Consider the following 11147-nt stretch of genomic DNA (forward strand, 5'->3'; position numbering starts at 1 on the left):
TGCTGTGTCAAAACACAGCTCCTGGTTAATTTTTCTTTACGTTCAAGACACACTGAACAGTGCAAATGACTTCAAATATACCCATGGACAAAGAAATAAACAGTTGTATAACATTTGTTGAATTTATTGCAATCAATAAAAAGTATAGTCTGTTGATTCTATAGGAATTTTGATATTGAGTAAGGCTTTGAATGACCACAAATATGACCAAAATAAATTAATAGGAAAATAAAATGGAAGGATAGAGACTGGCAGAGGCAATTTTTCTTTTTAATTTAAAGAAAAAGAGAAATTTTGTGATAGGGAAGAGCGCAGGAGTTACAGATGGCTCTAGGAAATCTTCCTTTCTGTTTCACTATCAGGGCTTGGGCTACAGCTCAGATCAGAAATATTCGGAAGCAGGATGAGAAGACCAAGTTCAATTCTGTAAGAATCTTTAGCTGATGGGCTCATTAGCCTAACAGTAATTTGCATAATTGATAGCATTGTTTCAACAAGTAAGAAATATTGGTGCAGTCCTTACAGCTGCAAACAGACACTAAGCTCTCGTCTTCAGTGCTGACTTCTCTTTGAAACGACAAGGTGATTAAAATAGCCACGGCAGTGGCGCCCGGGTCTGCCCCATTAGAGAACCCCAGTGCCCAGCAGCACCTGCTCCTGCAGTAGGTGTGGTAACCCAGAGAAGCAGCACAGGGAAAAAGTCCTCCGGCATATTTGGTTTAACTGATGCCATCTGCCTGAGAGGACTCATGGACCACGTCTTTGGGTGTAAACACTCCTTGTTCACTGCCTAGTTAATGACCAGTCGTCTTAACAGCTGCCGCAACAACAGTGTCTTTTCAATCAAACACCAGCTTGTTGCTTAACGTTAATCTAAGTTTGAGGAATGGTTAAAATAGTACAAGCAAAATTTTTCACGCCTGTGTTCCCTACTTGCTGTTTGTAGGAATAACCATTGAGGAAACTTTTAATAGCTGTCTTTCCTTTTCCCAGGCATTAGTCTAGATACCATTTCTTTGCAGCTTAATTTAAATATCCATGAATCTGATATTGGAGGGGGTATCTTAAATCTTAAGGACTGATATCTTAAAGGACTGTTTTCTTCTCTTTTTTTCCCATGTGTCGCCTTGCTTATCTAATATTCAAAAACTGCTCCTGGAGAAAAAATGTAGGGAAGATGTTTTGATTATAACAGAAGCTGCTGTTTTTGTTCCAGGAGAAGATGACCAAAGATTCCGCTGACAAGAATCAGTTTATTACATTACAGTATAGCCCTAGATTCCCGGCCATTCGACTTTTACCTAAAACTGTTTTGACTTTCTAAGAGAGGTGATCTGTGTCATCTGAGCTCTCAGACAGGTGAACCCAGACAGCATCCTGCAGCAGGGGCTTCAGGGACGGCACTGACCAGTTTCCCGTCTTCTCCCATCAGAGAGCCCAGGGAGTTCGTTGAGAACTCCGAGTGCGTGCAGTGCCATCCGGAATGCCTGCCCCAGGCCATGAACGTGACCTGCACGGGACACGTAAGGAGCATGTTTAATGTCACCGCACACGTCAGCCGTAGCCCGCAAGGATGACCCTCACCCCCGTCACCCCGTGCCTGCTGGGACGCGCATCCAGCGCACTCCCCGCCCACACTTGGGGCCGTGCCATCTCACAGCCGTCGGGGGCTGTGACTGAGGGGAAGTCAGCACATACCCTGCTGGCACAGGCATTCCCCTTCTCTGTCCAACCCCAGATGCACGTGGTGATGCCCGTCCTCACACCACAGATCAGGGCGCCCTGTGGATGGGGCACACCCACAGGCAGCCTTCAGTGTTCCTGACATCTGTCTTCATTGCTTTATTGTCTTAATCAAACATCACCAAATTCTTATTTAACATGAGTTTATCGTTATTTGAAGAGTTTTTTTTTTTTTTTTCGGTATGCGGGCCTCTCACTGCTGTGGCCCCTCCCGTCGCGGAGCACAGGCTCCGGACGCGCAGGCTCAGCGGCCATGGCTCACGGGCCCAGCCGCTCCGCAGCATGTGGGATCTTCCCGGACCGGGGCACAAACTCGTGTCCCCTGCATCGGCAGGCGGACTCTTAAACACTGCGCCACCAGGGAAGCCCTGAAGAGTACTTTTTAATCGCAAAGGAAAGGTTTTCAAAATTCAGTTTCACATCTACGTGTTCAGTAATAATCTTTTAGAGAGTGTGAGAATGCAGGTCCCTCTCACACCCGTGTGCCCATGTTGTTAATTCTCAGTATTATTTATATGACGAGCTCTGTTTGGATTTGAATTTCAACAGCCATATCTAAATCTAGTCACGGAAAACATTTTTCAGAAGTTCTTTAAATCAGACAAAAGACGGTAAGGCTCAGTTTTGAGGTACAGGCTGCCAAAATGGCTGGTTACAAAGGAAACCACTGGTTTTTAGGTTGGTGTTCGGTTAAATTTTCATCAGTGAAATAAAATAACTGGTCATGTTGACTGACTTAGTCATCTGATTGTTCTGGCTCTGGGAGTACTCAGTCTTTGAGACATGAGAGCACTGAGCCAGCAGGCAGACCCTCCCCTCCCCACGTCATTTCAGCCCTGTGTGAAGTGTGCGGACACAACCGAAGCAGCCCCAATGCATTCATTTCTGTGGGTTTTACCGACGCATTCACATTTGACCAACAGAATCAGATTTAGCATGTTGCACAGTTAATTATGCAGCCACCACTGCACTTACACATGCCACCTTCTCAACACTGGAGAAATGTAGGTGTGGGTTTTCTCAGCTTGGCCTTGGTGAGTACAGCTTCCCACAGAGGCCCCCTCAACTCCAAACACGATTCACAAGGAAGTGCATCTGACCGATAAGGATATAAATATACAGGTAGGCCAATCAAGAATGCTTTGACAAGGAAAGATGCCCACAGTGTATCGAGTAAAATGTAATGAAGCACATAGTACAGTTTCTTTCATGTTATATATATATATATATATATATATATATATATATGTATGTATGTATGTATGTATGTATATAAAGTACACATTTAAAGTCAAGAAGACTTTATTCTCAGCTGTGAACAGTGGTCACATCAGGCAAGCACAGTCACGGAAGAGCTTATCCACTTTAAGAACTTCCACGTCGTTTGATTTTTTTTCATGATAAGCATTTTAAGTAAAAAATTACTTCATTCTGGGGGTTCCCTGGTGGCGCAGTGGTTGAGAGTCCGCCTGCCGATGCAGGGGACATGGGTTCGTGTCCCGGTCCGGGAAGATCCCACATGCCGCAGAGCGGCTAGTCCTGTGAGCCATGGCCACTGAGCCTGCGCATCCGGAGCCTGTGCTCCGCAACGGGAGAGGCCACAACAGGGAGAGGCCTGGGTACCGCCAAAAAAAAAAAAAAAAAAAAAGTTACTTCATTCTGAAAAAGAGAGAGACGTAAGTAAATGTTTGATTTATGAAACGGTTTTTCCACCTTGGTGCAGGGACCAGGCAGCTGTGTAAAGTGTGCCCACAACATCGACGGCCCTCACTGCGTCAAGACCTGCCCTGCTGGAGTCACAGGAGAAAACAGCACCCTGATCTGGAAGTTTGCAGATGCCAATCACGTGTGTCACCTGTGCCACCCCAGCTGCACCTACGGGTGAGTGCAGGAAGCTCTGGGTCTGCAAAGGGAAAGGCAGAACAGGGTGCTTCCCATCTTGCAAATCTGTAGATTGAAAATGTCTCCGGACTTCCCCGTCAGTCAAGTACAGAGGTTTGTATTTGAGTCAGTTCCTCCAGGTGTTCTGGACCCACGGCCACGGCAGCAGCAATGATACGCTCGTGGGCAGATCATGGTGCTGGTGGGAGAGCCTCTCAGCCTCTCCAGGTGTGTCTTGTGCCAGGGCCCTGTTCTGCAGTGCCAGCATGTCCCAACAAGAAGAATAAGGGATGGGGGAACGAGAGCAGAGGTCCTGCCCCGTCCCCAAAGGTGTCTATGTATATATATATATATCTTTCCAGATGACTGGGATTCCTGTGGGAATCTTTTATTGGTTTACAATCAATAGAAGATAACATTGCCTGGAATGTTGCCTAAAGGTGCTTTTTCGTTTAGCTAGTTGATTGCTAAGCTGTTAATAGGGAAATTAAAACTGTTTTGACTGTAATTAGTAGAAGCACTCAGAATGTATATATCTTATTTACTAACATGATAAATTTGACAATGAAACTGGACTACTGGAAATCAGAAGGAGAAGTCCCATATATTTCACATTCCCTTCTATCTCTCATAATCCTCAACTTTATTTGGCACCGTTACTCTTCTCTGGAGCCATCTCTTACTAGCTGTGTGGACTTGGGGAAGTGTCTTAACCTCTCCTTGCTTCACTTTCTTCACCTGTAAAATTAGGATAATAAGACTGCATTGCTCACAGGATTTTTGAGACCTTGAGGTAATACGTGTACTGTACTTAGAATAGTGCGTGGACCACACGAGCACTCAATCAGTGACTGCACAGATGGTGGTGCGGAGCTGGTGACGAGGTGGCAGTAACGATGGTGGCGGTTATAATGCTGGTGAAGGAGGTAACGGTGCCAGTCCTGCTGGTAGTGACGGTGGTAATTACGACCGTGACAGTGATGGTTAGTGTTCTGAAGGGGTGCAGAACCTTCCAGTTAGACTTCTAAACATCAGGATTCTTGAAAATTTTCCGAGTATGTCCTAAGTTTTTACAAAAAACCTATTTTAACTGCATTTATATGGAAGAGCCTAGGCCTGGAGACAAGTGATTTGGGAATGACTGGTACCCTCGGCAAATTCCATCGTTTCACCTTCCTTCTTGAGTTTCAGCCATCATGAGGGTAAATGGAAGGGCTCCATCATTCCATGACCCCGTGGTCCAAGAGTTTCAGTCCCAGGCAGCTGACTCCCCAGCTAACATGTAGGAAGCCTGGGCATTTCCTGTGTTGTTTGCATGTGACTGTCTTCTCCTTCTCATCTTAGTCTAAGCCATTGGTGTGTTGCAAGTGACCTGGAATATTTTTCACACACACACACACACACACACACACACACACACACACACACACACACAAACCCCGCTAAAGCCAATTAATTAATTTGAGTAGGGCTAACATTTTTACAATATTTTGTACTCCCAGTCAGGAAATGATAATTTCTTCATACATTCAGATATTCTTTTTTATATTTCAGTAAAGTTTTAGTTGTGTTCTTTCATGTTCTGCCTAAACATTTTGTATTTATTTTTGCTACTGTGAAGTGGACCTTGTTTTCTAGTATATCTTCTCATTTATTATATCTAATATATAAAATAGCCTTTGATTTTTTTTGGCAGAGGTGTATATTCATCTCGTATTGGTGTTCTCTACTGAACTTCCTTTGAAATTAGCGTTTTAGTTCATGGTCTTGAATTTTCCAGGAAAACAATTATATCATCTCCAGTAATGGTATCTGTATCTCTTTTCCAAAAGTTTCAAATCACATTGCAAGGGCCAGAATTTCTAGAATAATATCAGATACAATGGTAGTGGACATGAGAATTTTATATCTGATGGTGGTGGGAATGGCTGTAATAAATCACCATTAAGAACAATATTTGCATTAGTGTGAGATTCTTATTATCTTGTTAAAGAAAAAGTTATCTATTCCTACTGTTAAACTCTTTTTTTTAAAATCCAGAATGAATTCTGAACTTTACCAAATACCTCCTTGGTAGGAATTTCAAGATCTTTCATCTTTTTCCCTTTGGGTATACCAGCACACTGGTTATATTGACCACTCTGCAAACTCTACAAAACACAGTATAAACTGTAATTTGCTAGTTTTTCACTTGGTCTGTTTTTTTCATATTCCCCAAAATAAGCTATTTCGGAGCAGATTCTCTAAAATAGAATTATGCTACCTATATAAAATAAATATATTTTTCCTGTTTTTTCTATCTTTGGGAAATAAATGTGTTTCTATATGTGTGTGTGTCTGTGAGCATATAGCATTGGTAGAAAAATATGTAGTTTTCCATAATCTTGTTATTACTATCTCTATCTTCTCCCAAAGGAATTACGTACTAAAGATGGATTTAATTTTTTAAATATGGAGAAATATTGATGAGGTGAGGGGAAATAAACATTTCTTTTATTGTGTATCCGTGATGTGCACAGCATCATCAAACACATAGTCTCAACGATGACTAAGAGTGAACGCGCTGCTTTCCCCATTTGTATTGTTAAAGAAACACTTAGAAAGGCTCTGGGGTCACCACGACTCATCAGCCAGCAGTGACAAAGCCCAGGTTACAGGCGCATGCTTGCTTCCAGAAGCCGTGCCCTTCCCACAGGGCAGGTCTGCTTACCCCAGGGAATGGGTCAGCAAACTGGAAGCAAATCCACTTTTTTCTTTTTTATTTATTTATTTATTTATTTATTTATTTATTTATTTATTTATTTTGGCTGCGTTGGGCCTTCGCTGCTGCGTGCGGGCTTTCTCTAGTTGCGGTGAGCGGGGGCTACTCTTGGTTGCCGTGCACGGGCTTCTCATTGCGGTGGCTTCTCGTTGCGGAGCATGGGCTCTAGGCGTGCAGGCTTCAGTAGCTGTGGCTCGCGGGCTCTAGAGCTCAGGCTCAGTAGTTGTGGCGCACAGGCTTAGTTGCTCCACGGCATGTGGGATCTTCCCAGACCAGGGCTCGGACCCGTGTCCCCTGCATTGGCAGGCGGATTCTAAACCACTGCACCGCCAAGGAAGTCCGCAAATCCACTTTTAAACGGAACCACATTTTATAGTAAGTCATCAGGGGATGGTTTCTTTGAAATTTTATGCCCATAAATTAAACGAAATTTTGCCTACTTTTATTACGTGTAACAAAAAACTAAATCAAGTGGGAGACAAGGAATAATTTTTCTGACAAAATTAAACGATAGCATGATATGGCCTCTTTTGCTTGATATTTGACAATCATTTCTGCAGAATTATGCAGGGCACCATCAGCTTTCCCAAGGACCCCTTAATCCTTTGATACTCAGGTGGTTCCCTCTTAGGGCACCTGTCCAGTCACTACCCTTGTCCATCAGCTCTTCAAATGTAAACTGGCCGAGCTCTCTCTATGAGTGTCTCCCTTGTCCATAGCTTCTTGCTAGAAACCCCATAGGTTTCCCAGCAGCACTTTCAGAGGCTGCATGAAACCCTGCTTCTTGTCCAAATTTTGCAATTCCAGTTTGCACCACTATGCATAGAGTTCCCATTCTATTACGGTCTGGAAACTAAACAGGCATTATGGGAAAATATAAAAACACTAGTGAGGAGGGCTGTTTTGAGGAGGGGTTAATTTTACCAGTGGTTATCCATTAGAGAATGTTGCCTCTGATGATGATCCTAGGAGATAAAAGATTGTGAAAAAAGGAGAACTCCTTGCGTGTTCCACTGCCTGAAGAAGCCTGTGTCGGGTGTAGGGGTGAAGGTCCTAAAGCTTGCAGGGCCGAGACTGCATTGTCTGATGCCACGGAAAAGAGGTCTCAGACCTTCAGAACCAAGAGGAGTAGAGTACAGAGATCAGAGCCCTTGGAATGAGACAGAAAATGATTAGAACCAGTTGACAGTGCACATCTAATAAGCACTGGTCCCCTCCACATACCTGAACCAGGCTTCGTCATCGTTCCCCAGGCCGTGAACATCAGTCCTCTCCATTTAACTGGAATATTTTATTTTCCTGTTGACGTTTTTATTGACAAACATTGCTGTCCTTCAAAGCCAACTTAGTCTGCCTTTTCAACCATCATCCTGTAATCAAAATAACAGATGGTGGTGCCCCACAGAATGGGAACCCAGCTGCTGAGGGGTCACATTAGGACAAATGATGTCGCTGCTTGACGTACAACATTGCAGTTGTGTGGAAGTGGATGGAGCCAGCCCCTGGCTTTCTGGGTCTGAAATCATCGTCCCCGTTTCCCTGCCCCTGAGATGAATGTCCTCACTCGTCTGTCCCACCCCCGCTCCTTAATCAGTGTGCCCCAGGAAATGGTTCTGGTCTCAGCTCCCTCTACCTCCTGTCCACATTGATGTTCTAGAGCCAGCTGTGGGCTCGCTGAACCTCTGTCAAATGGAAGACATGAAAACATGTCAATAATGGACACCAGAAATGTCTACTTTGTTCAATGCTAGAACAATCCCTATCACAAAGTAGACACTCAAGAATACTTGCTGGGTCAATGAACAAATGAATAAATGCATAATAAACAAGGGCTTAAGCAATACTGAGACGCACTGTGATTGTAATGATTTGAAAGTCATTTAACACACATTGCCTTATGATTTAATAAAAACTCTCTAAGAAAAAGTGCTAAAGAAGTAAAATGATCGAAATGTGTATTTCTCTTTCAATTCCTACAGCTGTGCTGGGCCAGGTCTTGAAGGCTGTGCAGTGAGTGGGTGAGTGTGACACTGTATGTGATGACCTGATCAGAAATGACCGAGAGTGCTATGGGCGAGGGTAGTGCTTTCCTTCTTTTCCGACTGCCCTCTGCCTTGGCCGGTTCTCACTTCACCCTGGGCCAGCCTGGGCATCCCTAGCAGAGCTCACCCTGCCCACGCTGCTGGCTGTGCTTTGGGGCCGGGGGGAGGGGGGGTGAGGGGGAGGGCAGGACAAGAGCGCTGGGCCCCTCCACGCGGAGCCAGCCTCACTGCCCAGCGCTTCTGCACGCAGCCCTGCTCCCTAGGTCGCCAGGGTTGTTGTTTTCCTCCTCCAGCTTCCCTCCTCTTTCCTCGCTGACCCAGTTGGCCCTACCACACACCTGGGTTTGAATGACCTGTCTGTTCAATGACAGAGCTCCACCTTGGGAGAATGTCTCCCCTTACTTCCTTTCCTAAACACAGGACTTCCTTCAGCATTTCAGTTGTGATCACTCTGCCGTCATTGCCTGAAATGCTGCACAGAGAAAAGCAGAATTAGGACTTCCTGTTCAGACTCATCAGGAAAGAGCGATTTTATCAATTAATAATGTCTATCGAAGAATCAGAATTATACACAAGACACTGACCAGATATCCCCAAACAGCAGCCAGACATCCAGGAACCTCTGCCATCTCCAGTAATGTTTACAGAATTCCTCCCCCCAACAACCTTCCTCAATGCCGGTCAGCTCAGTCTCTTGCCGAAGAATTAGCCAAGATAACTGATCCCTCCTGCTATCAAGTGAGACGTTAAAGACAAATAGGGCAGTTTCTCAAAGATAAAAGATTTCCTTTTACGCCCCTCTTCACTCGAGCCACAGGACACCAGCAAGCTTCGTCCTCTCTTCGTGCTTCAATCAGCGTCTTAGTAATGAGGTTTTCCGTCACATCCCCACCCTGAAACCAGTCAACGGCCATTCTTTGTTATATTTACCCTTTTAATTTTTTTCTTCTCTTTTCACTCCCCCTACTTCCCATGGAACACATACTCTGTACAAATTATTCCTTATATCTTTCAGTGTCCCCTTCAAAATGGTAAAAACCCATCAATTCAAACTGCGTTAACTGGGAAGATGGTATAACTCAGGAGATGACTTTTGCACTTGCTAAGAAGAAAGTGTCATAAATACTATTTACGTGAAGTGCATTTGACCCACTTACGAGAAATCCGTAAGAACGCTGGCACATTTTTTTAGGCGCAAACGGTGCTACTCATTCATCTTTGATATTCGTTAACATTTCTACCTGAAAATATGAAGTTTGCCAGAAGCTTAGATGGCACAGGTGCTGGAGAATAAAAGCTTTATGAAGATTCTAAATTCAGAATCTACTAATTCAGACGGTTCTTTCCCCGTGAGCTTTAGAACCTGAGTTGTGGGTGTTTGCTGTCCCCGAGCTCTATGGGGGGAGGGGTGGCTGCAGGATGACATCACTTATCCATGACAGTTCTGCTGTCCGTGTGGGAATCCTGTCACTTCCTCACCCCCTCCACACTCATGCTACAGCACTTCCTACGGCTCTGGTCCCATCTTGAAAGCCCCGGACCCCTCGGGAACTTTCCACAGGTTTGAAAGGGTCCGTCCTTCCAGCCTGGCCAGCAGACATCGCAAGTGTCACGTGCGGAGGGCGTGCCTCAAACGCGCGGAGAGCCACACAGATTCATATGAAAAGCATGACTGAACTCTGAGTTACTTTTTAAATGATGTGTTTTCTTAATCAACAGATGAAAAGTATGATCCTATAGGGAGAAGTCCAAATGATACCTCAGTGTAAAACATGCGACAAAGCAGGCTCCTATACTGAAGGAAGTTGGAAACCCTGCCCTGGGGCTCCAAGTCCGCCCTCCTTTCTCCTTTATGAGCTGCGCCGTATTCCACTTTCTGAGCTAATGAGCCTAAATGACATCATGCTATCAGAACGTACGGGAAATATGTGAAACGCCAAGGTAACAAACCTCACCCCTTTGCGTGTCCACCTCGTTCCAGGCCCAGGATTCCGTCCATCGCCACCGGGATCGTGGGCGCCCTGCTGCTGGCCCTGGTGCTGGCCCTGGGGGTCGGCCTCTTTCTGCGCAGGCGCCGCATCGTCCGCAAGCGCACGCTGCGCCGGCTGCTGCAGGAGCGCGAGGTGAGCGCGGCGCGCGAGGGGGCGGGGAGGCGCGGCAGCCCGAGGCTTGACTTTTGAAGATGTATTACTGTGCTCTTTTTATCGCGAGGAAAAAGTCGGAAGAATCTCTGAATGTCCAGTTATAAGCAACTACATGCACATGTTAGTACTTGTATCCAGGGGAATGCAGCTGTGTCTAGGGTAAGTCCCACGGCAGGTTACCAAGCCGGGGCGCCCGCTGCCCACGTGGGGCGGGCGCTCGGGCCGGCCAAGGGGAAGGCTGGTAAGCAGAAATGTGAGCTCAGGAGGTGTTACTTTGGAAAATGCCATTGTCCACACCAGCGGCTGCTTCTTTTGGAGCCACGTTTGTGACCGTGTTGTCCGTGATTCCTCAGCCGGCATCCGTGTCCGACGTGTCAGAAGCCAGAGGCCCTGGGAAGAGGAACCCACCGCAGCTACAGCAAAACGGCTGTGAGGGGCCCGACCGGTTAGCAGAGTGACCACCACAGAACACTGCCCTTCCCCAAGTGTTCTCGGCCCGGACACAGAAATAGAAATTGCACTTATTGCAAAGGAGCTGTTCTGTTCAAGGATGCCTTTTTTTTGGGGGGGGGGGGC

The 11147-nt window shown here is 45.7% G+C and overlaps 1 protein-coding gene across 2 annotated transcripts in view; it reads left to right on the top strand.

The window, feature by feature from the left end:
* EGFR (epidermal growth factor receptor) overlaps positions 1–11147 on the top strand; it is a 191024-nt gene that overhangs the window by 153237 nt on the left and 26640 nt on the right. For both annotated transcript variants that reach the window (XM_007463679.1, XM_007463680.1), the window contains 4 exons: positions 1433–1523; positions 3467–3624; positions 8365–8403; positions 10409–10550. In XM_007463679.1, coding sequence (XP_007463741.1) covers positions 1433–1523; positions 3467–3624; positions 8365–8403; positions 10409–10550 — 430 coding nt within the window. The remainder of the gene's footprint in view (positions 1–1432; positions 1524–3466; positions 3625–8364; positions 8404–10408; positions 10551–11147) is intronic.

This window comes from Lipotes vexillifer, unplaced genomic scaffold (assembly GCF_000442215.2).
Source record: "Lipotes vexillifer unplaced genomic scaffold, Lipotes_vexillifer_v1.1 scaffold759, whole genome shotgun sequence".
Taxonomy (NCBI): domain Eukaryota; kingdom Metazoa; phylum Chordata; class Mammalia; order Artiodactyla; family Lipotidae; genus Lipotes; species Lipotes vexillifer.